General features: G+C 42.6%; 1 protein-coding gene across 1 annotated transcript in view; it reads left to right on the top strand.

Moving 5' to 3' along the window:
• Window positions 1-27734, top strand: part of COL4A6 (collagen type IV alpha 6 chain) — a 323591-nt gene that overhangs the window by 225022 nt on the left and 70835 nt on the right. Inside the window, exon 4 of the mRNA XM_020898381.2 lies at window positions 27558-27692. Coding sequence (XP_020754040.1) covers window positions 27558-27692 — 135 coding nt within the window. The remainder of the gene's footprint in view (window positions 1-27557; window positions 27693-27734) is intronic.

Genomic DNA, 27734 nt, shown 5'->3' with positions numbered 1-27734 from the left:
TTTCTTCCTGGTGATGTTTTGCTTGTGAATCAGTTTCACAGAATTATCTTGTCTCAAAATCTTTTGCAGTCTGTTTATTTTCAGGCTGTGAATTTCATCCAAATGGCTTCCTTAGCTTATTATCACCCAAGTTTTTGTTTATTAAGAGGGTTTACCACTAACCCAATCTAGATGTTTCCTATACATACTGCTCATACTTAGCTATTTCCATGGTTTCCATGTAAATCAACCATTTTGCCTGATCTTGTTACAACCTATTTGTTAATTGCATGGTGGTAAGTGTTCTTTGGTGCCAGCTACTCTGGGCTATAGGTTTTCTTTGTTGTTGTAAAAACTGTGTTTTACTGGTTTCAGTGGGGGAAGATGAAAAAGTCCTAGAAATGAATGGTTGTGATTTTGGCACAGCAATATGAATGTACTTAATGCCACAGGACTGAACACAAAATTGGTTGAGATGTCATGCATTTTACCACAATTTAAAAAGATAATGCATTTTACTAAATGCAGTGATTCACCTTGGTTTCGACTCTAGAACACAAAAAGGGCCTAGGATAAAAACTGATGAAATCTGCATTAAGTATGGAGATGCAAATGACTCATACCAATGTTAATTTCTTGGTTTTGATAAATGTACAATAGTTATGTAAGATCTGAATGTTAGGGGACATCAGGTGTTGGGGGTATGGAATATATGAGAACTCTCTGCTACCCTGGCAGTTCAGTTCAGTTGTTCAGTCGTGTCCAACTCTTTGTGACCCCATGAATCGCAGCACGCCAGGCCTCCCTGTCCATCACCCACTCCCGGAGTTTACCCAAACTCATGTCCATTGAGTCGGTGATACTATCTAACCATCTCATCCTCTGTCGTCCCCTTCTCCTCCTGCCTTCAATCTTTCCCAGCATCAGGGTCTTTTCAAATGAGTCAGCTCTTTGCATCAGGTGGCCAAAGTATTGGAGTTTCAGCTTCAGCATCAGTCCTTCCAATGAACACCCAGGACTGATCTCCTTTAGGATGGACTGGTTGGATCTCCTTGCAGTCCAAGGGACTCTCGGGAGTCTTCTCCAACACCACAGTTCAAAAGCACCAATTCTACGCTCAGCTTTCTTTATAGTCCAACTCTCACTGACTACTGGAAAAATCATAGCCTTGACTAGAAGGACCTTGTTGACAAAGTAATGTCTCTGCTTTTTAATATGATGTCTAGGTTGGCCATAACTTTCCTTCCAAGGAATAAGCGTCTATTCATTTCATGGCTGCAGTCACCATCTGCAGTGATTTTGGAGCCCCAAAAAATAAAGTCAGCCACTGTTTCCACTGTTTCCCCATCTATTTCCCATGAAGTGATGGGACCCAATACCATGATCTTAGTTTTCTGAATGTTGAGCTTTAAGCCAACTTTTTCACTCTCCTCTTTCACTTTCATCAAGAGGCTCTTTAGTTCTTCTTCACTTTCTGCCATAAGGGTGGTGTCATCTGCATATCTGAGGTTATTGATATTTCTCCCAGCAATCTTGATTCCAGCTTGTGCTTCATCCAGCCCAGCATTTCTCATGATGTACTCTGCATATAAGTTAAATAAGCAGGATGACAATATACAGCCTTGAGTGTACTACTCCTTTTCCTATTTGGAACCAGTCTGTTGTTCCATGTCCAGTTCTAACTGTTGCTTCCTGACCTGCATACAGGTTTCTCAAGAGGCAGGTCAGGTGGTCTGGTATGCCCATCTCTTTCAGAATTTTCCACAGTTTATTGTGATCCACACAGTCAAAGGCTTTGACATAGTCAATAAAGCAGAAATAGATGTTTTTCTGGAACTCTCTTGCTTTTTCAATGATCCAGGGGATGTTGGGGATTTGATCTGTGGTTCCTCTGCCTTTTCTAAAACCAGCTTGAACATCTGGAAGTTCATGGTTCACGTATTGCTGAAGCCTGACTTGGAGAATTTTGAGCATTACTTTACTAGCGTGTGAGATGAGTGCAATTGTGCAGTAGTTTGATCATTCTTTGGCATTGCCTTTCTTTGGGATTGGAATGGAAACTGACCTTTTCCTTCCTGTGGCCACTGCTGAGTTTTCCAAATTTGCTGGCATATTGAGTGCAGCATTTTACACAGCATCATCTTTTAGGATTTGAAATAGCTCAACTGGAATTCCATCACCTCTACTAGCTTTGTTCATAGTGATACTTCCTAAGGCCCACTTGACTTCACATTCCAGGATGTGATCACACCATCATGATTATCTGGGACATGAAGATCTTTTTTTGTATAGTTCTTCTGTGCTACCCTGGCAACTTCTGTATAACTCTAAGATATTTCCCCCCCAAAAAAGGTTATTAAAAATGAAACATTGATTCTAGTCTAACCCATCATTTTGGAAAGGATATAGGAGAGACTAGTAGGATGATATGACAGAAGACAACAAGAGCAAGAGCCCTTTTCTCCAGAGCTTTCAGGTGAAGCCCCTTAGAAATGATGGCACCCCTCACCATGATACTGCCCTCTGCAAATGACTTGGTCAGGGAGTGTTTTCCTTCAGGACTTTAAGCTGTAAAAAGTTAATCCATTACATCTAGGTATCTCACAGGGCTCTTAATAGTACTGTTTGCTGCTGCTGCTGCTAAGTCATGTCAGTCGTATCTAACTCTGTGCCACCCCATAGATGGCAGCCCACCAGGCTCCGCCATCGCTGGGATTCTCCAGGCAAGAACCCTAGAGTGGGTTGTCATTTCCTTCTCCAATGCATGAAAGTAAAAAGTGAAAATGAAACTGCTCAGTCATGTCCGACTCAGCGACCACATGGACTGCAGCCTACCAGGCTCCTCCATCCATGGGATTTTCCAGGCAAGAATACTGGAGTGGGTTGCCATTGCCTTCTCTGATAGTACTGTTTACTGAATATCAGTTCAGCATAGTATTAATAGTTAAGAGGGCAGAAGCTTGAATTTGAATAGGGCTTCTCCCACTTTCCAACTGTATGATTATGGCTAGTTATTTAACCTCTGTTGCCTCATCTTCCTTATATACAAAGTGTGTATGAAAATAGTACCTCTTTCTTGCGACTTTTCTAAGCATTAAATGAGACCATCCTTATGAAGTACATAGCACAGGCCTTACATACAATGAATTCTGAGTGTTTTTATTTATGTGCAAATATTATATTGTGTTTTATATGCATTTATATTACATGGGAATTTCCTATCATGTCTCATTTTTATTTTTTACAGCTTTTAAATTATATATACTACAACAAACTTTTAAACTACACATAATTTACAGTGTAGCCAAATCATAAGTATACAGCACAAAGAATTTTTACAGAGTTAACATACCCATGTTAACAATCAGATCAAGATATAAAACATCATCACCCCAGAAGTTTCCCATATATACCTCCCAGTTATTACCCACCACAACTGCTCATTTGTTTTTGTTTCTATTCAATTTCAGAGATCCTTCCCCCTCCACCTTTCATAATTTAATACAACTTGTGTATGTTCTCTTGCTCAGTCCTGTCTGACTCTTTGCAACCCCATGGACTATAGCCCACCAGCCTCCTCTGTCCATGGGATTTCCCAGGCAAGAATACTGGAGTGGGTTGTCATTTCCTTCCTCCAGGGGATCTTCCCCACCCAGGGATCAAACCTGCATCTCTTGCATCTCTTGCATTGGCAGGTGGATTCTTTACCACTGTGCCACCTGGAAGCCCATATGGAAAATATTAGCATGATTCAAAAGCCAAAACTGTACAATGATTAGTAATTCCTTTTTCCTCCTTCTCTTTGTTTCCTCCAACATATAATTTGAAGTAACATGACTGTTTATTTTTAAATGAGAATCACATGGCATTTTTGTCAGAAAATTATGTGGATAGTAATTTCCAAAACATTCTGAAGTACTTCACAGACCCCTCAATTCAGTTCAACCAATGTTAAGTGAGCACCTTCTATGGCAAAGCACAGTAGTGGAAAAAGAGGTGAAGCACAGGCCATTTTTAGATGCTCCAAACCCGGTTACGAAAACTGACCCTCATACATAGAATTCTACTAATAGTTCAACGCGCACTCCAAATATACAATAGAGGTACAAATTTCTGTATGGAAAATTACCATTCACAGTAACAACAACAAAAAAGAAAACCTGTAACATCTTTTTGTTAGTAATTCACCTAATGAAAGTATATTGAACATTTTCAGATAAAAATTTTTTAATTCCATTATTATACATAATGATCTGAATAAATGGTGGTATATACCATGTTGACAGATGGATGACTTATCATTGTGAAGATGTCGATTTTCCCTTAACCTGTCAATTCAATGCCATATCCTGCTGGCATCAAAATACCAGCAGGATATCTTAGGGAACTTGAAAAAACTTATTCTAAAGTGTATATAGTGAGAAAGAAGAATGGAACTGGAGGAATCAACCTGCCTGACTTCAGACTATACTACAAAGCCACAGTCATCAAGACAGTATGGTACTGGCACAAAGACAGAAATATAGATCAATGGAACAGAATAGAAAGCCCAGAGATAAATCCACGAACCTATGGTCACCTTATCTTCGACAAAGGAGGCAAGGATATACAATGGAAAAAAGACAACCTCTTTAACAAGTGGTGCTGGGAAAACTGGTCAACCACTTATAAAAGAATGAAACTAGAACACTTTCTAACACCATACACAAAAATAAACTCAAAATGGATTAAAGATCTAAATGTAAGACCGGAAACTATAAAACTCCTAGAGGAGAACATAGGCAAAACACTCTCCGACATAAATCACAGCAGGATCCTCTATGACCCACATCCCAGAATTTTAGAAACAAAAGCAAAAATAAACAAATGGGACCTAATGAAACTTAAAAGCTTTTGCACAACAAAGGAAACTATAAGCAAGGTGAAAAGACAGCCCTCAGATTGGGAGAAAATAATAGCAAATGAAGCAACAAAGGATTAATCTCAAAAATATACAAGCAACTCCTGCAGCTCAATTCCAGAAAAATAAATGACCCAATCAAAAAATGGGCCAAAGAACTAAACAGACATTTCTCCAAGGAAGACATACGGATGGCAAAAAAACACATGAAAAGATGCTCAACATCACTCATTATCAGAGAAATGCAAATCAAAACCACAATGAGGTACCATTACACGCCAGTCAGGATGGCTGCTATCCAAAAGTCTACAAGCAATAAATGCTGGAGAGGGTGTGGAGAAAAGGGAACCCTCTTACAGTGTTGGTGGGAATGCACATTGGTACAGCCAGTATGGAGAACACTGTGGAGATTCCTTTAAGAGCTGGAAATAGAACTGCCATATGACCCAGCAATACCACTTCTAGGCATACACACTGAGGAAACCAGATCTGAAAGAGACACGTGCACCCCAATGTTCATCACAGCACTGTTTATAATAGCCAGGACATGGAAGCAACCTAGATGCCCATCAGCAGACGAATGGATGAAGAAGCTGTGGTACATATACACCATGGAATATTACTCAGCCATTAAAAAGAATTCATTTGAATCAGTTCTAATGAGATGGGTGAAACTGGAGCCCATTATACAGAGCGAAGTAAGCCAGAAAGATAAAGACCATTACAGTATACTAACACATATATATTGAATTTAGAAAGATGGTAACGATAACCCTATATGCAAAAAAAGAAAAAGAGACTCAGATGTATAGAACAGACTTGTGGACTCTGTGGGAGAAGGCGAGGGTGGGATGTTTCAAGAGAACAGCATCAAAACATGTATATCTAGGGTGAAACATATCACCAGCCCAGGTTGGATGCATGAGACAAGTGCTCGGGCCTGGTGCACTGGGAAGACCCAGAGGGATCGGGTGGAGAGGGAGGTGGGAGGGGGGACCGGGATGGGGAATACATGTAAATCCATGGCTAATTCATTTCAATGTATGACAAAAACCACTGCAATGTTGTAAAGTAATTAGCCTCCAACTAATAAAAATAAATGGGAAAAAAATAAAGTGTATATAGAAGAATAAATGTCTATGAACATCTGAGTCAATTCTGAAAAAGAATAGATAAGAGACTTGCCCTTCTACACTTTGAGACATGGTTCAAAGACATCATCATAAACTATAGGACTGATATAGTAGAAGGCAAATAAAGCATAAGACTAGAACATAGAGCATAGAAATAGATGATAATAAGTTCAATGCAATTTCACGGCAAGGAAAGAATGGACTTTTGAGTATTGGAAGAAGTGGGTCACCATGTGGCAAAACTTCCCAATCAGGTGTCATTGTGAAAGCTACAAAATGGATTTTAGGGATGTAGAGCTAAAGGGGCCAGGGCTCTAGTGGCTTCCACCTCTGGCTGTGAGCAGCTCCATCTGTTTACCACATTATGCTGAGCACATACTATCATAATCTCTCTATGCCATGACATAGGAAAGATTGAGAAGCACTTTTCTATAAGGAGAAAAATCAAGTTGTATCACTACTGTATATCACTGACCACGGTGACTTCCAGGTGGATTCAAAGCCTAAATGTGAAAGGTAAAACTATAAACATAGAATTTCTTTATAGTTTGAAATGATGTAGGATTTCATAAATAAGACCACAAAGTCCAAAACATAAGGTAAAAAAGTCATGGCTTCTACTACATCAAACCTAAGTCTATCAATTCCAGTGAAATGATACCATAGACAAAATCGATAGACAGATGAAGATATTTGCAATGTCTAAAACTGGCAAAGCATTGATATCTAGAATGTCCAGGGGACTTTCTAAGTTAACAGGAAAAAGGTGGAAAACACAATAGATAAAATGCACAAAGTACATTCACAAGATGACAACTCACAGAAGGGAAAACTAGAGTGGCTAATAGGCATATAAAGAGATGATTCACCTTGCTAATATTCAGAGAAATTCAAATTAAAATAACAGTGAAAAATCAAAATATACTCATCCAATTGACAGAAATCAAAAAGTCAGATAACACTAAGTGTTTGTGAGCATGTGGGGGAAAAGAGGAATTCCTGTGTATTGCTGGTGGAAGTGTAAACTGGGATCATTTTTTGAAAAGCAATGTGATGATGTCTTTTGATAGTAACTACATATATATTCCAACAACCCAGCAGCCTCACCCCTGAGTATATATCCTGGGGAACCTCTCCATAGTTCTAAAATGAAACCCTTATGAAGATATTTATCATATAATCATTTGTTTTTCAAAAAGTCAATTGTGTAAGAGCTTGGAGGCAATTTATGCTTTTGAACTGTGGTGCTAGAGGACTCTTGAGAGTTCCTTGGACAGCAAGGAGATCAAACCAGTCAATCCTAAAGGAAATCAACCCTGAATATTCATTGGAAGGACTGATGCTGAAGCTCCAATACTTTGGCCACCTGATGCAAAGAGCCAACTCACTGGAAAAGACCCTGATGCTGGGAAAGATGGAGGGCAGGACGAGAAGGGGACGACAGAAAATTAGATGGTTAGATGGCATAACTGACTCAATGGACATGAGCTTGAGCAAACTCAGAGAGACAGTGAAAGACAGGGAAGCCTGGCATGCTGCAGTCTACTGGGGTTACTAACAGCTGGACACGACTTAGTGACTGAACAACAACAGCAAGGTTGTCCATCAGTGAGGGAATATTCCTATAAAGCCAGGCAAAATTAACTATAGTCCAATATAAAACAAAAAATTTTTAAAGCCAGGCAAATGCATTCTATGCATATTAACAAGGTTTAGGAACAGTAAAGGAGTTGTGCAATTTCTATTATAGATCTCGAAAACATTCTCATGAAAAAAATGAGAAATGGAAAATCTATGACCTAATAATATTTGCATCAATTAAATACCCACAAATGCTCAAAATTCTCCAAGCCAGGCTTCAGCAATACGTGAGCCATGAACTTCCAGATGTTCAAGCTGGTTTTAGAAAAGGCAGAGGAACCACAGATCAAATTGCCAACATCCCCTGGATCGTTGAAAAAGCAAGAGAGTTCCAGAAAAACATCTATTTCTATTTTATTGACTATGTCAAAGCCTTTGACTGTGTGGATCACAGTAAACTGTGGATGGGAATACCAGACCACCTGACCCACCTCTTGAGAAACCTATATGCAGGTCAGGAAGCAACAGTTAGAACTGGACATGGAACAACAGACTGGTTCCAAATAGGAAAAGGAGTACATCAAGGCTGTATATTGTCACCCTGCTTATTTAACTTATATGCAGAGTACATCATGAGAAACACTGGGCTGGAAGAAGCACAAGCTGGAATCAAGATTGTCGGGAGAAATATCAATAACCTCAGATATGCAGATGACACCACCCTTATGGCAGAAAGTGAAGAGGAACTAAAAAGCCTGTTGATGAAAGTGAAAGAGGAGAGTGAAAAAGTTGGCTTAAAGCTCAACATTCAGAAAACTAAGATCATGGCATCTGGTCCCATCATTTCATGGGAAATAGATGGGGAAACAGTGGAAACAGTGTCAGACTTTATTTTTTGGGGCTCCAAAATCACTGCAGATGGTGACTGCAGCCATGAAATGAAAAGACACTTATTCCTTGGAAGGAAAGTTATGACCAACCTAGACATCATATTAAAAAGCAGAGACATTACTTTGCCAACAAAGGTCTGTCTAGTCAAGGCTATGGTTTTTCCGGTGGTCATGTATGGATGTGAGAGTAGGACTGTGAAGAAAGCTGAGTGCCAAAGAATTGATGCTTTGAACTGTGGTGTTGGAGAAGACTCTTGAAAGTCCCTTGGACTGCAAGGAGATCCAACCAGTCCATCCTAAAGCAGATCAGTCCTGGGTGTTCATTGGAAGGACTGATGCTGAAGCTGAAACTCCAATACTTTGGCCACCTCATGCGAAGAGTTGACTCATTGGAAAAGACCCTGATGCTGGGAGGGATTGGGGCAGGAGGAGAAGGGGACGACAGAGGATGAGATGGCTGGATGGCATCACCAACTCAGTGGACATGAGTTTGAGTAAACTCCGGGAGTTGGTGATGGACAGGGAGGCCTGGCATGCTGCGATTCATGGGGTCGCAAAGAGTCGGACACGACTGAGCGACTGAACTGAATTGAAATACCCACACACCAACAATACAAGATAGACATAGATGTTAATATAGATATAGACATACACATAGGTGTAGGTATTGTTGTTCAGTTGTTAAATTGTAACTGACTCTTTGCAACTCCATGCACTGTAGCCCACCAGGCTCCTCTGTTCTCCACTATCTCCTTGAGTTTGCTCAAATTAATGTCCACTGAGTCAGTGATGAGATATAGGTAGAGACAGAGATAGATAGCCTGATTGTTTTTGTTTAGTTGCTTAGTCATGTACAACTGTTTTCAACCCCATGGACTGTAGCCCACCAGGCTCCTCTGTCTGTAGGATTCTCCAGGCAAGAATGCTGTAGTGGGTTGCAATTCCCTTGAAATAGATATCCTGGACAGACAGCAAATACCTTAGAGAGGGTTCTTGTGAAGGGACAAGAAAGAGAATGGAGATTTGAAGGAAGGAAAATAGAAAAATAAAAGGAAGGGCCTTATATGGGCTAATGATGTGATTTTTGCCATGAACTGAGAGGTATGATTAATTCAACTATATAGCTAAATTCTAAAACAAAACTTCTAAGTGTTTTTTAAAAAAGGAAGACATGAACTCAATCAAGAGAAATATGAGAAGTCTTTTTGGAAGAGATCAGATTTGAGTTGAGCTTTGAAGGATGTATACAACCTTAGTAGAGAGTTCTGGAGGAGAAGGGTATTTTTGGCGAGGAAACCACGTGGTTGGAAGCCTAGTGGAGAGAGGGCACAGAATGGATTTAAGCATCAGCTTAGAGTCTAGGGCAGGTAAGGGTGTTTAGTGGGAAAATAAGTCTGCAAAAACAGATGGGAACTGAATGGTTAAGGGCTGTCAATGCCTGGTTAAGAAGTAAGGGCTTCATTGTGAAAGTAATGGGGAGTGATTTACAGCTTTGAGCAGAGAAGCAAGAGGATGAGACTTAGGAAGATTACTGTCTAGAGTGTTAGAGAGATTGAAGCAATGTCTGACTGGACTCAGAACTCCAGAGGATATTGCTATTATCTAGGGGAGAGCTAATGAGGGACTGAGATAAGCTTTGGTTATTGGTCCCTAAGGAGACCAATAATAGTGCTGTGGACATGACTTGGGAAATTGACAGGACCTGAGAAATTAATTAGAGTGATGCCTCATCTTTATAGAGGAGGTGGTAGGAGCTATAGGTGGTGGATGAAATCACCATGGGACAGGCAAGAGCCTTTGGGAATAATGGAAGGAGCCAATGAAGAAGATGGTGAGATGATAAAAGACTCACCCGAGTATAGAGCAATGAAAGCCAAGAAGACGGTTTCAGAAGGTGAACGTGTGTTTAGCAATGACAAGAGCTGCAGAGGAGGCCTATGGGATTAGAATTTAGCAGGGATCACTGGTTACTTTCCAGAGAGGACTTTCAAGACAGAAGACTTGGGGGACTTCCCTGGTAGGCCAGTGACTAAAACTCCATGCTCCCAATATGGGGACCCCAGGTTCAATCCCTGGTCAGGAAACTAGATCTCACATGCTGCAACTAAGAATTCAGAGGCCTCAACTAAAGATCCTGTGTGTGGCAACTAATACCCAGCAGAGCCAAATAAATAATTTTTTTTAAAAAAAGAGAGAATTGGTTAGCCCAGATGGCCAGGGGGTGAGGGAAGTGGTAGGACAGGAAGTGGAGGTAATGAGTGATGTCTATTAAGAAGTTTGTTCTGGAAGGGTGGTGGAGAGATGGAGTGGTGAGAGCAACAGAGGAAAGATTTTTGTTAATTTTTTCAGCATCAGGCAGATCAGAGCACGTATTGAAGAAACCAAAGGAAAGCAGCTAGAAGCTAGAAGGGAAAGAGAGGGTAGTCACAGGAGTAGTGTTTCAAAGAACAAGAGAATTCCTCTGAGCCCTGGAGGGCTTCCCCGCTGACTCAGTGGTAAAGAACCCACCTGCCAATGCAAGAGACACAGGAGACATGGGTTCAATCCCTGGTTGGGACGATCTCCTGGAGGAGGAAATGGCAACCCACTCCAGTATTCTAGCCTGAGAATCCATGGACAGAGGAGCCTGGTGGGCTACAGTCCATGGGGTCCCAGAGTCAGACAGGACTGAGCACACACTCCGAGCGCTGGAGCAGCCTCCCCGGCCATGCTCTTTGGCAGCTCCCTGGCTGCACCTCCCACCTTCCCCTAATCACGCTTCTTCATTTTGTGTTTGGGGGAGCTTCCCTCTCCCAGACAGACTTACTAGAGCTTTCTCGCGCCCCCCTTTGACACCTCCTCATTTTTTTTCCTTCTCCTGGGTTCCAGAGACTAGTTGAAACTAGACTAACAAAGAAACCTCTCTCTGTCAGTCAGCAAGTCAAGAGAAGTGATTAGCTGCTAGGTTCTTTGGCCCAAGGACCTGCAGCACTCAAAGCCTTGCAGGGGAAAGCACTTGAAGGTTTGTTTACCACTCAGCTTTAGGGGACAACTGTTGGTACTCTTGGCTACAGGCTTCACTGGGACTTGATCGCTGTAGAATTCTCTGTTCACTTTCTCTGAAAGATTGCCAGTACCAGATCTAGAAGCTTTTAAAAGCCTCGTAAAGCCAGAGAACAAAAACAGTAGTGATGGATAGAGAAGTAAGGGGGGGCCACAGTGCCTCTTGCCCAGATAACCTCCCTAGGCCAGGCCCCTGGACAGGCCAGCTCCCTTTTCATATCTTTTGCCCCCCGCCCCAGGTCCTAAGGTTTGGCTCCTTTTGATTTCTTATATAGCTGCCACTCCCTCCCACCCTCATTTCCCGCCTGAACTCCTCTCAAAGTCATCTCCTAATTTATCCCTAGCTGTGCTTTCTCTGGGAACCAGATCACTGTTTTTAAGCTGTTTCAAGTATGTTCATTGCTCCTACCTCTAAGGAAATCATTGGGCTGAGTGTTGTTGTTGTTCAGTCGCTAAGTTGTGTCTGACTCTTTGCGACCCCATGGACTGCAGCACGCCAGGCTTCCCTGTCCTTCACCATCTCCCAGAGTTTGCTCAAGCTCATGTCCATTGAGTCAGTGATGCCATCTAACCATCTCATCCTCTGCTGCCCCCTTCTCCTCCTGCCCTCAATCTTTCTAGCATCAGGGACTTTTCCAATGAGTTGGCTCTTTGCATCAGGTGGCCAAAGTATTGCAGCTTCAGCTTCAGCATCAGTCCTTCCAATGTCAGGGTTGGCAGAGTGAGATATAACAAAAACATAAATGACATTGTGGCTGTGGGAAGGTATAGAGAACCAAGAACTGGAACAAAATATGCCCTCAGGGAACTATGAACAGGGGAGTTACCTGATTGCCCCCGTACCCATGCCAGTAACTCTGTCCTGGGCGTGGGCACCATTATCTCTGCATCAGCCTAGTCCATCTCTGTTTGAGTTGGATGCTATGCTACAAAGTCATGTAGATGTGGTGTGACATTGCTAACAGTTTGGAGGATTTTTTTTTTTTACATTTCAATCCCCAGGTTGCTCCCCCTGACTCTAGACTTCTCTCAACAGCCTTGAATCAAGCAATCCATGCTGTGCAAAATTCATATCTATAGCTAGTTTGGACCTCTCACTTTAAGGAAGGTCCAAATTGTCTAGGAAATCATTTGTTTCTCAGGAATGGCTAGCCCCTCTCCAGTTTGCTCTTCAGCCTGGACCCCCAGATCAACAATGCTTTCACATCCTCCTTTTGGGCCCAGCACTGTCCCTCACCCCCAGAAATTCTGATGTAAGTTTCTGCATCCAACCCTGGAAAACTCCACCACCTGCTTTGCCTACCCCACTCCTGGGCTGCCAAGTATTGTCTGAGGACGCTTCCCAACAACAGTACCTTCTCTTATGTCAGTGGAGCCCTCAGAACTGCTTGGCAGCCCTTCACAGTTTTCTAACAATAGGCTTCCGGCCATGGCCTCTGCAGCATCTCCTCCCCACCCTTTCCAGCTGCCCTCAACCTCAAACCCCTTCACTCTCTATCTGCAACCTCACTTACTACATCTACTGAGAACATTGAGGTCAAGTCGAAATGGACTTTCTCCACTTCCCTCTTACTTCCCCAGACTCATCCTGGCTCCTTTTCTTTACATATCCTTCTCCACTCTGTAGTCTGAAGGGATAAAAGATTCTCCTCTACCTTCAGGACAAAACTATCGATGGTCCTTGGATTCTGAATCATATCCCTTCTGCCTTCCTCTGCCTTGGAGTATATTCCTGTGTGTACATAACTAGACTTTCTGACCTGGACTGAGAGTTCCTCAAGGGCAAAGATCATGTTTTCATTTTATGTGTTCCCACCATGGGTGGCACACAGTAGGCAATCTACAAATGTTTTCTCAATTGATGCATTATGAGGCAACCAAGTAGGTTGAGTTCTCTGTCCTTTGTGCATCTACTTAATTGGTTAATAAGGGTGCCACTGGGCAGGAATAAGGATGAAGGGAAAGTCTAAAGGATTCAATAAGCTCCAGATCCAGAGTTTCGTGTGGAGTTACATTTTTTGTGGGAATTTTGGACCCAGAATTGACCAGTCTCTTAAAAAAGAAAGAGAGATAAAGTAGCAGAAAGAGCACCAGACTGGGACTAAGGTTTCTCAGGTGGCTCAGTGGTAAAGAATCATCTGCAATCCTGGATATGCAGGTTCAATCCCTGGGTGGGGATCCCCTGGAGAAGGAAATGACTACCCACTCCAGTATTCTTGCCTGGAGAATCCCGTGGACAGAGGAGCCTGGTGGGCTACAATCTATAGGGTTGCAAAGAGTCAGACACGGCTGAAGCAACTTAGCTCACTAGGCACAGAGATTGATTTCCTCTGAGGTTCCCACTGTCAATTACATAAAAGGAAAAGAGATCAGAAATGTGCGACTCTCTCCCTCTAGATCCCCTTTTGGCCTGTGCATGTCTGGGCTTGTCCACAAGAACTATTGCATACAGCTGGCAGAGGGGGCTGTAAGACATTGCATCTTCTTGAATTCAAATCCATGATTGACTGAGAGGTGTAGGGTAGGCTATGCCAGAGTACCAGCAAGTCCTACCATTTTAGCAGACTCCTATGCCTGTGGGCATGTGTACTGGGGTTGGAACACCTTTTTATCTGCATGTGCTCCTCTGGTTCTAAATGAATGCAGGGGTGTGGGCTCACAGGAAGGCAGCATGGAGACTATGTGAGTAAGCTGTTCCTCTCCCTCCCCTGCCCTCTCCTCCCCTTTCTGAGCTCCCTGAGTTCTTTGGCAAGGGGATCTTAGCAGGAGATTCCTTTGATACTATCCTCCATTTTCTTCTTCTGTTTAAGGAGCTGTCATTGGTTCCTCCCCATTACCTTTTGCTCCCAAAACTTGATGACTTCTCACTATAGGCTTGGGGAAGCCAAGATTGATCCAGAAGCAATCAACTCACATGAACTCAGTAGTGGACTAAAGGTTGTACAGTATATCAATGATGGATAATTTACAATGTCAGAGAAAAATGCCACAAGTATCCCTTTTCTAATGGATTAGATACAACTAGCCAATCTGATCACACAGACCACAGCTTGTCTAACTCAATGAAACTAAGCCATGCCATGTGGGGCCACCCAAGATGGACAGGTCATAGTGGAGAGGTCTGACAGAATGTGGTCCACTGGAGAAGGGAATGGCAAACCACTTAGTATTTTTGCCTTGAGAACCCCATGAACAGTATGAAAAAGCAAAAAGATAGGACACTGAAAGATGAACTCCCCAGGTCAGTAGGTGCCCAATATGCTATTAGAAATCAGTGGAGAAATAACTCCAGAAAGAATGAAGGGATGGAGCCAAAGCAAAAACAACACCCAGTTGTGGATGTGACTGGTGATAGAAGCAAGATACGATGATGTAAAGAGTAATATTGCATAGGAACCCAGAATGTTAGGTCCATGAATTAAGGCAAATTGGAAGTGGTCAAACAGGAGACGGCAAGAGTGAACTTTGGCATTCTAGGAGTCAGCAAACTAAGATGAACTGGAATGGATGAACTTGACTCAGATGACCATTATATCTACTACTGTGGGCAGGAACCCCTTAGAAGAAATGGAGTATCTCTTTTTCTGTTTTGCATATAGGGTTATCGTTACCAGCATGAGACAAGTGCTCGGGCCTGGTGCACTGAGAAGACCCAGAGGGATCGGGTGGAGAGGGAGGTGGGAGGGGGGACCGGGATGGGGAATACATGTAAATCCATGGCTAATTCATTTCAATGTATGACAAAAACCACTGCAATGATGTAAAGTAATTAGCCTCCAACTAATAAAAATAAATGGAAAAAAAATAAAATTAAATTTAAAAAAAAAGAAGAAATGGAGTAGCCATCATAGTCAACAAGAGTCTGAAATGCAGTACTTGGATGCAATCTCAAAAACAACAGAATGATCTCTGTTCGTTTCCAAGGCAAACCATTCAATATCATGGTAATCCAAGTCTATGCCCCGACCAGTAACACTGAAGAAGCTGAACAACAGTTCTGTGAAGACCTACAAGACCTTTTAGAACTAACACCCAAAAAAGATGTCCTTTTCATTATAGGGGACTGGAATGCAAAAGTTGAGGAAGTCAAGAAATACCTGGAGTAACAGGCAAATTTGACCTTGGAGTACAGAATGAAGCAGGGCAAAGGCTAACAGAGTTTTGCCAAGAGAACGCACTGGTCATAGCAAACACCCTCTTCCAACAACACAAGAGAAGACTCTACACATGGACATCACCAGATGGTCAATACCAAAATCAGATTGATTATATTCTTTGCAGTCAAAGATGGAGAAGCTCTATAAAATCAAGCAAAAACAAGACCGGGAGCTGACTGTGGCTCAGATCATGAATTCCTTATTGCCAAATTCAGACTTAAATTGAAGAAAGTGGGAAAACCACTAGACCATTCAGGTATGACCTAAATCAAATCCCTTATGATTATACAGTGGAAGTGAGAAATAGATTTAAGGGACTAGATCTGATAGAGTGCCTGATGAACTATGGACGGAGGTTCGTGACATTGTACAGGAGACAGGAATCAAGACCATCCCCAAGAAAAAGAAATGCAAAAAAGCAAAATGGCTATCTGAGGAGGCCTTACAAATAGCTGTGAAAAGAAGAGAAATGAAAAGCAAAGGAGAAAAGGAAAGATACACCCATTTGAATGCAGAGTTCCAAAGAATAGCAAGGAGAGATAAGAAAGCCTTCCTCAGAGATCAATGCAAAGAAATAGAGGAAAACAATAGAATAGGAAAGACTAGAGATCTCTTCAAGAAAATTAGAGATACCAAAGGAACATTTCATGCAAAGATGGGCTCAATAAAGGACAGAAATGGTATGGACCTAATAGAAGCAGAAGATATTAAGAAGAGATGGCAAGAATACACAGAAGAACTATACAAAAAAATCTTCATGACCCAGATAATCACAATGGTGTGATCACTCACCTAGAGTCAGATGTCCTGGAATGTGAAGTCAAGTGGGCCTTAGAAAGCATCACTACGAACAAAGCTAGTGGAGGTGATGGAATTCCAGTTGAGCTATTTCAAATCCTGAAAGATGATGCTGTGAAAGTGCTGCACTCAATATGCCAGCAATTTGGAAAACTCAGCAGTGGCCACAGAAAGAGAAAAAGTCAGTTTCCATTTCAATCCCAAAGAAAGGCAATGCCAAAGAATGCTCAAACTACTGCACAATTGCACTCATCTCACACACTAGCGAAGTAATGCTCAAAATTCTCCAAGCCAGGCTTCAGCAATACATGAACCATGAACTTCCAGATGTTCAAGCTGGTTTTAGAAAAGGCAGAAGAACCACAGATCAAATTCCCAACATCTACTGGATCATCGAAAAAGCAAGCGAGTTCCAGAAAAACATCTATTTCTGTTTTATTGACTATGCCAAAGCCTTTGACTGTGTGAATCACAATAAACTGTGGAAAATTCTGAAAGAGATGGGCATACCAGACCACCTGACCTGCCTCTTGAGAAACCTGTATACAGGTCAGGAAGCAACAGTTAGAACTGGACATGGAACAACAGACTGGTTCCAAATAGGAAAAGGAGTATGTCAAGGCTGGTATATTGTCACCCTGCTTATTTAACTTATATGCAGAGTACATCATGTGAAATGCTGGGCTGGATGAAGCACAAGCTGGAATCAAGATTGCCGGGAGAAATATCAATAACCTCAGATATGCAGATGACACCACCCTTATGGCAGAAAGTGAAGAGGAACTAAAGAGCCTCTTGATGAAAGTGAAAGAGGAGAGTGAAAAATTTGGCTTAAAACTCAACATTCAGAAAACTAAAATCATGGCATCTGGTCCCATCACTTCATGGGAAATAGATGGGGAAACAGTGGCTGACTTTGTTTTTTGGGGCTCCAAAATCACTGCACATGGTGTTTGATTGCAGCCATGAAATGAATAGACGCTTACTCCTTGGAAGGAAAGTTATGACCAACCTAGACATCATATTAAAAAGCAGAGACATTACTTTATCAACAAAGATCCGTCTAGTCAAGGCTGTGGTTTTTGCCCCAGTCATGTATGGATGTGAGAATTGGACTATAAAGAAAGTTGAATGCAGAAGAATTGATGCTTTTGAACTGTGGTGTTGGAGAAGACTCCCGAGAGTCCCTTGGACTGCAAGGAGATCCAACCAGTCCATCCTAAAGGAGATCAGTCCTGGGTGTTCATTGGAAGGACTGATGCTGAAGCTGAAACTCCAATATTTTGGCCACCTGATGTGAAGAGCTGACTCATTTGAAAAGACCCTGATGCTGGGAAAGATTGAAGGCAGGAGGAAAGGGGACAACAGAGGATGAGATGGTTGGATGGCATCACTGACTCAATGGACATGAGCATGGGTTAACTCTGGGAGTTGGTGATGGACAGGGAGTCCTGTTGTGCTGAAGTTCATGGGGTCACAAAGAGTCAGATACGACTGAGCTGAGCCGAACTGAACTGAGATACACTACAGAAAAATTGCTATAAAGTGAATTTCTGGCAAGGCCTGTTTCACTTTGATTTTTTAAGTATAAAACCATGGCTATGTTTTGCTAGAAAAAAATGAAAAATACTAGCTCCAGGTTGTAATTAAACCATGTCTTTTAAAATAAATCACATATTTCTCAACTACAATAATAGGATAATAGGGTAGGTTCACATCCTTTCTATACTGTAATGACAGCCCTGTGCTGGACAGTCAATTTGCTCCTACCTTTCACAGCTTTACATTCTGCTCCTTGTTTCATTCTGTTTTTTTCTAACTGAAATTCCTCCTTGTGAGCTTTTATTTTTTAAGAGCTTACTGCCCTATGAGCCCAGGAAACAGGGATTTTTGAAAATTGGGAGTCTGGTTACTAGGGTTTTTTCCCCCCAAAACAAAGCTTAGTCAATGGAATGAACCCTCAGCCAATTTTCACATACATTGTCTCAACTGATGTTCAAACCAATTCAAGAAATAGGTAGGGCAAATAGGCCCATTTTGCTGATGAGAAAACTAAACCTGAGAGATGAATTGACTTTCTCAAGGTCATACAGTTAGAAGTGAGAGCAGAAAGTAAAACCTTTATCTTATGATTCTGCTTTAAGCAGGTGAATTTTCTGTTTACTAGAAGGCTTTCTTAAGAGACCTGTGCTATCAAATCATACAGAAGTTGCCCTTCAAATTCTAAGATGGAAAACTAAGTAATTAAGTATTTCAGATTTTTCCAACGCATGTACTAGTTTTAGGTTAAATTCATCCTAAGTAGATAGAACTGCATCTATTTCCTCATGTGGTCTGGAAACTCAGCACATACTTTATCATATGGTGGGGCTCTTTGTATAATTTGCATATATATTTGAAAGTTTATGGGGGCTCATTGAACCATTTGTAATGGTTACAGAGGTGTTTGGTTGCTTTTTTAATTTTTGTGGCCAACTATTGGTCAATTTCCATTGGATTTGGGGTTTCTTGACCATCCCAATTATATTATTATCACAAAAGAAAAGTGTTCTCTGGTTTCTGATGTGATTTTAGGAATATGTTATAGAAAAAGGGGAGACCTGAAAATTTTTCATCAACTTATTTGCCTCTGTCTAGCAGACATCTCTGCTTCGTCCTATTTTTAACAATTATTAGCATTCCGCAAGGGCAAGGAAAAATACAACATGTTTAAAGCAAAATCACCAATTTCTGCCCATCACAATGATCAAATTAGTATACTCTGCCTGTATTTCCCTGTCCATGTCTAACTGAATAAGCTAGCGTTAGGGACTCATAGCACATCAGAATTTGTGTACAAGAACCTAGAAAAATCTCCATTGCCAACAGACCAATCAACAAAGCCACTTCAATTGTTAAACAAGAAGTAATCTTCCATCTTTTTAAGGTATAAGGAGTGCTATTCCTTAAAGTGCATTTTATCACCTAATTTATTAATTCTGTTGAGTTTCTATTAAATAGTACCTGTTCCAGTGAAAAGACTGGGCAAATTAAGATAACTTGTCCCAGTATCAATAAAAATAGAAATATTTTCTGCCCAGAGTAGCTCTTACTGCCCCTCTTCAAGTGGGTTTGTGTTTCTACTTTCAGGGCTTTAGTCTATGCAGAGAGGCAATATAAGCTAGGTAGAAGCAGCAGAGGGTTTGATATCACCAAAACTGGTTTCACTAGTTGCTTACTGGGTGCTCTCAAGCAAATTCCTTACCCTTTCTGAATTTCAGTTTCCTCATCTGTAAGAGGCAACTAATATCTGCCTGTTAGAGCTGTTAAGAGGATTAAAGGAAACAAATGAGAGGGCACTTAGTATGTGCCTGGTAAAAAGAAGATTTTTATCTTTTAGAAGAGAAATGTGAATAAAGAGATAGAAAGGAGGGATGCAAAATATTGCCCAGCAAGAGTTAACTTTAGTGCTCTGGGAGGTGTCTTTCCAAAAATTTCAACATGCTGACAGCAGCCAATGAGATGGGTGTGTGTGTCTTTGCAAACAGAACATGTAGACGCATGTCTTCATGCCTGGGCTGGCTGCTTCAAACACTGATTATTGCCTCAGAACTAGAAAATAAATGTGTTTTCATCTGGGTGTTGAGGGTGAAACTCTGATACTGCTTCTCAGCTAGACAGAACACTGAGAATTTGGGGAGTTCATTCTTTGGTAGACCCCAAGCACCGTTTTTTTTTTTTTTTTGGAAGATGGGAAGGGTCACTGCTCATGCTGGCAAAGTGTAGTTGATGCTAATATTATCAAGCTGAACCAAGGCTTCCTCGGTCATCAAATGGATATCTGTATATGTCTTTATCTGCCATACTTTAGATCTATTCTTCACCTACTGGTGTTCTTTCTCCCTCATTTACTTCTGCAAACAACGCTAGCCCATTAGTGCTGCTGTGTTGTGTGCTGTGCTTATTCACTCAGTCATGTCCAACTCTTAAGACCCCATGGACTGTAGCCCACCAGGCACCTCGGTCCATGGGGATTCTCCAGGCAAGAATACTGGAGTGGGTTGCCATGCCCTCCTCCAGGGGATCTTCCCAACCCAGGGATTGAACCCAGGTCTCCCGCATTGCAGGTGGATTCTTTACCATCTGATGTCACCAGGGAAGCCCAAGAATACTGGAGTGAGTAGCCTATCCCTTCTCCAGGGGATCTTCCCAACCCAGGAATTGAACTGGGGTCTCCTGCATTGCAGACAGATTCTTTACCAGCTGAGCTACCAGGGAAGCCCCATTAGTGCTGTTACTCAAAGAGTGGACTTTGGGGCTCTCTGGGTAGCTATTTCTGTTTGTTGAAATAGAAGGAGCATAGAGTTGATGGGGAGGCCCTGATACTCCCTCTGCCACTGCATAGCTGTGTGAAATTCATAAGCCCCATTGACTAATTGCTTTTCCAGCTTGGTGCCCACCACCTCAATCACAGGTGTATTGTGATGCTCCAAAGGAATGGTGAAAGGAAGCATGTTCTGAAGGTTCTTAAGTTATCTGCCTTTGGAGGATATCATCGATGGTTTCCTTCTTACCACATATTTTGTGGTTAAGAGGGAGAGCCCATCTCCTTAGGCCAGAGTCTGTTAAGTTCTTGCACCCCCTCTTCCCTGGCCTCATAGCTGAAATGGGAATTCCAGTTGAAACATAAGGAAAAGTTGTAGAATTCAAGACAGATGGTTGCTAGGTTGGAGGTCAGGGATTTCTGCTACCCTTTTCCCAAAGGCCACCAGGGATTTTGGAGATTGGTAGCAATGTCTTTTAATCTCATTTTGCTCCTAATACGATTTGGAAGTGGCCTTCTCAAAGATTCCCAAGTGCACATTTAATTCTTTATTTTCATTTATTCCACAGTTGTGCTTTTTCCACACAATTACGTTTTGAGGGTCTACTGTACACCAGACACTGAATCTCCCGGAGATACCAGGACAAGGTCAACTGAGCTCCCTGCCCTCTCGGCCCTTCCAGTTTAGAGGCAGAAATAGGTTCTGAACATCTCCCGAGACAGTCTCTAGGTATCTTAATTCTCATCTCTCCAAATGTGAATGCCTCATCTTCCATCCAAAATTCTTCCTCCCCCAGGCTTCCTCATGTCAGTGAAGAGATTGACTCAGTCACCCAATCAAGAAAACTGGGAATCCATATATGTATGGCTGAATCCCTTCACTGTCCACCTGAAACTATTACAACACTGTTAATTGGCTATACCCCAGTACAACATAAAAAATTCAAAAAGAAAACTGGGAGTCCTCCTTTATACCTATCTCTGTCTTACTCACCTATTCCAATCTTGCATCAAGTCCTATCGTTTTTAGGTTCTATAATATCTCTTAAATCTGTCTTGCTAGTTCAGGTCATCATTATTTCTCTCCCAAAGAACACAACCTCCTCACTGGGTTCCCTGTCTCTGGTCTTGCTATGTGAACTGTGAACTTGAATTGGTCCCTTTCCCTTTCTGAGAGCTTCAACTTCTGCATCCTCAACTGGATAGTTTCCTAAGTCTGGTGCAAGTCTTCTTCTGTAGTTCTGTGATCAGATGGTTCTAGATTATACTCTAGTGTAGCCATCCAGACTTCCAAAGAAGATGTTGATATACCTGATATACCTGAGCCACTGGCTTCTTGGTGTGTGTATTCATTCATTCATTTCTCCATTCAGAAAATACTGAGCACCCACTATATACGAGGAACTGTAGTTACCACAAGTGACTCAATGGAAAGTAAGACACAGGCCCTGTCTTCAATGAGGTCAATCTTTTGGGGAGTAAGGACACAAACAGGCCACCTAGTCCATTCTGTGGAGGAAGGGTAATCATGGTAGGTTCCTTGGAAGAGCTAATGTCTTGGTTGGAGCCTGAATGATAAATAGGAGCTAACCAGGAGAACAAAGATAAGTACAAAGACCCTGAGGCAGAATGCCAGGAGAAAATAAAGTTAGATTAGAAGATGGCAGACCAATTGGGAGGCTGTAGCAACACTCTAGGGGAGAGATGAAGAAGTCCTGAACTAAGACCATCAAAGTAGACAAAAATGAACAGATTTCAGTTATATTTTAGAGGTGTAATTGACAGTCCTTGCTGGTGAACTGGATGTAGAAGATAAGGGAGAGAGGTCATGTAGGACCCTTGGGTTTCTGGCTTTATCAACTTTGCAGATGGACTGCCATTTACAGAGTTAGTTCTGTTAACTCAGGAGGAAGGAACTGCTTTGGGGAAATAAGTTGGGGAAAAGATGATGGGTTCAACTTTAGTCATGTTGAATTTGAGTTGGAATATCCAGGCGGACAAGTCTGGTAAGTCATTGGCTCCAAGGATCTGACACACTGAGAAGAGAACTCTGGTCTGGAGGTTCAGGCTGGGGAGTCATTAGCTTATGGATGAGGTCTATGAGGAGAGTGAGCAGACACTGAAGAGCTGAGTGCCCAAGAGGACCAGGTCATCCGTACTAAGAGGGAAATACTCTCCCAGATATGGAGTGCCCATTCATTCCTGGAACACATTTCTGTCCCACAGAGAGTTTCTAAATAATGTCAGTGCATCTCCTACTTATGCTTAAGATAAAGAGTTTTAAGAACCCAATTATAACATCTCCTTTTGCCATAAACATGCCTTAAGAAGAAAGGAAATGGATACATTCGTATGTTCATGCTATCCACCACATGTGTTACATTCACTGACTCACATGCTCCCCATAACCCTACACTAGAGCTGCTTGGAGCCCTTAGGGACTCAGAGTGGTTAAATCACTTGCCCAAGGTCACAGAGCTATTAAATGGCAGTAAGATCTGACTCCAGGTCTGTCTGACACCAGAGCCTGCACCATGATACCACCTAACAGCACTGCACCACTTCTAGCAGTATAGCCGGATCCTTAAGAAAGCGTGTGCATACCCCCTTTCCTTTCTGTGCTTCATAAATATAATTTGCATCCCCTAGCTTAATGCTTTGCTCTCCATTAAAATACAAAACCCCTGGGGAGAAGTAAAGCTCTAAGTTGTTGTCAGTCATTTATGCCTCAGTGGGAATGAGTTTCAGATTCTTCCTTAGGAACAAATTTTAATTTTATGGGAGAAGGACACTGGAACCTTGAGGGAGAGATGAAAAGGCAGAAATGGGCCTTGGAATGAAAAGTCACCCTCCTCTTAGTTTTACAGTTCTACCTTGTCGGAGGCATGTGCTTTTAATGTTCCAAGATGCTATTTCTGCATATGTGTACCTCTTTATATGCAGACCCATTTTGGGGTTGGCTACCCCAGTTATCTGGGGCTAGGGCTTGGGTGTGGTCTGATCAAAGGTGAATTAAACTACCCATTGACCTCAACCCACTGTGATCAGCAAGAGGAAGCCAGCCCCAAGCTGCAGTTCCTTGCCTTATGCACAAGTCCCAGGCCACTCTCTTGAGAATTTGACCCTGATGTGCTTATTTAAAATCCGGAGCAGATGGAGGCAGGAGAGCTGGTTGGAAAGACTTGGAGGAGTCCCTTCTGCCCTGTCTGGGTCTATTTGCCAAAATATATGACATGTATCAGGGCAGGGCATTGGTCCAAACCCATTGAAATTCTGCTAGCAATCCAAACAGTGATGGTATTTCAGATTGGTTCTGCGAAATGATCAGTTAGGAAGAGAGAAATGAGGTGTGAGCATCTGGCTACTGCAGCCTAGTGATTGGGAAAGTCCCAGGGGCGGGCTTGGGGTGGGGGGGGCAGCCTCAACTACCACCCCCCAGGACATCTGCCACTGGAAAACAGGGAGAGAGCCACACACTGGCAGCAGGTGGTCTAGTTTGAGTCTCATGCCATTTCTCACTAGCTACGTGACCTAAACAAGTCCTTCCCATTCTCTCGGCCTCCTTTTTCCCCCATGTATAAAATAAGCCCTGGATGGAATGGTCTCTAAGGGCCCTTCCTGCTTGAATGTTCTGTGACTTCTCTGACACTGGTATGATTTCTTTTTCTCTGTAGTGGGAGAGGTCCACACATCCACCTGTTTATCTGAAGCCCTCAGATAAGCCCTCAGATGTTCTCACACTGCCCTCTGCTGGCCATTGTGAAAAGTGCCACCGATAGCTTCTTTGGAGTATGGCAAACCAACCAAAAAAACCCATCATTGATTTAGTATTAAGCATTAGCAGTACACTGGGCATAGTGACAGAAAGCCTATACATTGGAGACAAGGGAAAGATTATACCAATATACTCACAGAATAAGCATAGCTACAGATGGCTGACAAAACAGCCCATGAAAGACATGTCTTCGTTTTTTTTCTTCGCCACCTTCGTCTGTTCATGGTGCTCTGTGCCACTGTATGAAAGAAAGGACCTCAGTGGATGGTAAGGCTCCTTGTTTTATATCCTAGAACTTCAGGCTCCAGGGGCCCTGGTACCACCCTGAAGAGACAGTTCTGGGCCAGCAGTGCCTCAGAGGTGTCAAGTCATCCCCCAGGCCCTGCTTCCATCTGAGAGGTTTTGAAACTCAGGACCAGCTCAGAAGTACACCTTCCATACCATTTCAAATGCCCTTTTTGAAAAAGAATTCAAACTCAAAGAATCTATGAGCTCTTTAAGAGCCCCACTTTAAGCTCTCTGGCTGGAACGGGAGAGTCAGCTATGTGACTGTGGTAGATTCAACTCACCCTCCCAGCCAAGAAAAAGGGAGTGGGCCATGGAACCCAGCCTTTTTTGGATGGAATCAGATTTCTTGTTAAGTCCAGCCTGAGAATTGCCTCACTCCTATGTCTCTTTGCTTATTCTCGCTGAGCATGCACTCACTCACCAAGGCAAGGGACCAGGGCTGGCATGTGCTAACCCATGTGCACACACCAGGTACCGCTTGGGCTCTAGTGCCGTGAGCAAGATGGAAATTGGGCCACGCCACAGTCTGTTGTCTTGGTAGCAGCTCAACTGTTTATCAGGCTCTCACCTCCTAGCCCTTGATGCGTGAAAGCTTTGGGCAGGGCTCAGATTTGGGTCAAGCATTCAGTACCCTGACTGCATGCATCTCCTTTGCTAGTAATAACATGGTCTTGGCAAGCCTGTCTTGCCCCTCACCCTCCCACCAGCCAGTCCTTTCCTCCCCCAACAGCTGGTTCTTATCTGTCTTCCTTGTTCCAGCCTCATGCAGGCTGCCCTGACCTCATGCTCTCTCTCTCTCTCTCTCTCTCTCTCTCTCACACACACACACACACACACACACACACACACACATTCTCCTAAACACTCACTGATGAGTTTCAACATTGAAACTGCCTTCCTCCCACCCACCCCATCCCTAAACCTCTAAGGGTTCCCTATTTCCTGTCACATCGAGTCTTCCACTTCCCTGCCTTGCTTTCCAGACCTACTTCAGTTGGGGCCCACTCAGCCTTTCCAGTGTGACCAGTGACTGCCCCCACCCCCCTACGCCATCATGGACAGAATGTAAGCATTCCACAAACCCACCATGGTCAACCCTGCCTTTGTGTTCCTGCAGCACTTATGCTCCATTCTGGACTTGAACTGTTTGCTATAGTTTTGTGTACATTAGTCTTGAAAGCTAGGCCCACATTTTAGACTTTGTTAATCCTCAACAGCACTATTTTTTAAAGTGTTCTATTGTTTTTAGTTGTGTATGTGTAGTGAAAAATTTTAAGAGTAATAAAAGAACCACCATAAACAAAAGTTCAGCAGCAGGAGTTTAGAGCATAAAAAGTAAAAGTTCAACTCCCATCCCATCATTCCCAGAAATAAGCCCAAGGCAAGTGCTCTGCAGCCTAGCGCCATCTGTAGGCTTGTGTTGGAAAGATTGCCTGGTAGGTGGTACACCCAGAGAATTACATCACCTGGGGAAGAGCATCTTTTACTTCTTAACAAGAATCCCAGGTCTTTGTCAGCCTAATAGACTTTGGAAATTTTAGTCCAAAGTCTGCGCACAGCTGGCGGCCACTTGTGTGTCCAGTATGTGACTCTAATCACCACATAAAGCTTCTGTCCTCTTTTCAGCCCTTTCAAAAGTAAACCTTGAAGGTGAATAGTAAAGAGCACACTTAATGGACCTTTCTCAGAGTTTTTCACAGGACTGTAGGAAATTGCAGGCAGAAAGTAAAGGGACTGAGGGGCGGAGATGGGAAGCGTTTATGAAAATAGGCTTTCTACCTGATATGATGTTGTTTTCTCTGAGAGTTAATGCATATTACTAATGGTTTTCATTTTTACCAAGAAAATTCAGTCCCTACTGGGATTTGTTCTAAATGGTAGCCTAGCCCACCTGTGTTGCACCCACTGGGGTTAATTCTGCATCTCAATCAGCTTGAAAATGTCAGCCTGAACTCTCAGACTTAATTGCTACAGACGTTTTATAAGTAGGGCATTCAAAATCCTCAGGCTGCTCCCTCTTGTTATCATAATTGATACTTAATGGATATTCTCAGCCTTCTTTGGTTTTACACATTCAGCACTGTACAGATGGCGGGGGTAGTAAAGGGAAGAAGAGAGACACAGAGGGGGCAGATAAACAATGTGTGTGTTTGCTGTGGGTGTCTGTTTCCAGTTGCAGTCCTGGAGTTCTGGGAATGGCTGGCAAAGGTGAGCTGGCAGGTTGGTCAGTCGGGGGTTTCTGGGTTCTCTTCACTGTGGCCCCCCAAGGCAGTGTTCTATGGGCACAGCCATCTCTGAACTTCAGCTCAAACATGTTGGCCATTTGGATGTGAGTTCGAAAATGTCCCAATGCTCTCCAGAGTTCTGTTCATTTGCTCTTTTGACAGTCTGATGGATGACCTGGCATTAACTAGGGAGAGGACAATATTATCCAGCCTGAATAACTAATCTCCTAAGAAGTACAAAGTTGAAGGATCTTGGTGCACATGAATCTTATTAAATGTGCTTATAAAATATGTTCTATCCAAATAAGCTTAGAAACCCCTAAAATAGCCTTTTCTGATCAGTGTCTGGAACTTTGGCATGCTTCATAGGTCTCCAAGCCAAAATTATTCAGTGAAGTGATGACAGTGTTCTTTGTGCACGGGAAAATGGGAAGTTGGGATGGTAACTCCTCTGTTGACTAACTGTGCTCCTTCTGTCCATCTCAGGGGAGACCAGGACCAATTGGAATTCAAGGTCCAACAGGTCCTCCAGGACTTCCTGGCCCTAGTGGTTTATCAGGGTTGAAAGGAGAAAGGGGATCCCCAGGCCCGCTGGGACTGTATGGACCAAAAGGCGATAAGGTAAGCTCAGACCAAAGCTTGAGTTTTCCTTTGATTCATGGG

The sequence above is a fragment of the Odocoileus virginianus genome, unplaced genomic scaffold (genome assembly GCF_023699985.2).
Source record: "Odocoileus virginianus isolate 20LAN1187 ecotype Illinois unplaced genomic scaffold, Ovbor_1.2 Unplaced_Scaffold_1, whole genome shotgun sequence".
NCBI lineage: Eukaryota > Metazoa > Chordata > Mammalia > Artiodactyla > Cervidae > Odocoileus > Odocoileus virginianus.
The sequence above is the reverse complement of the archived record's forward strand: the minus strand, read 5'-3'. Positions and strand labels throughout refer to the sequence as shown.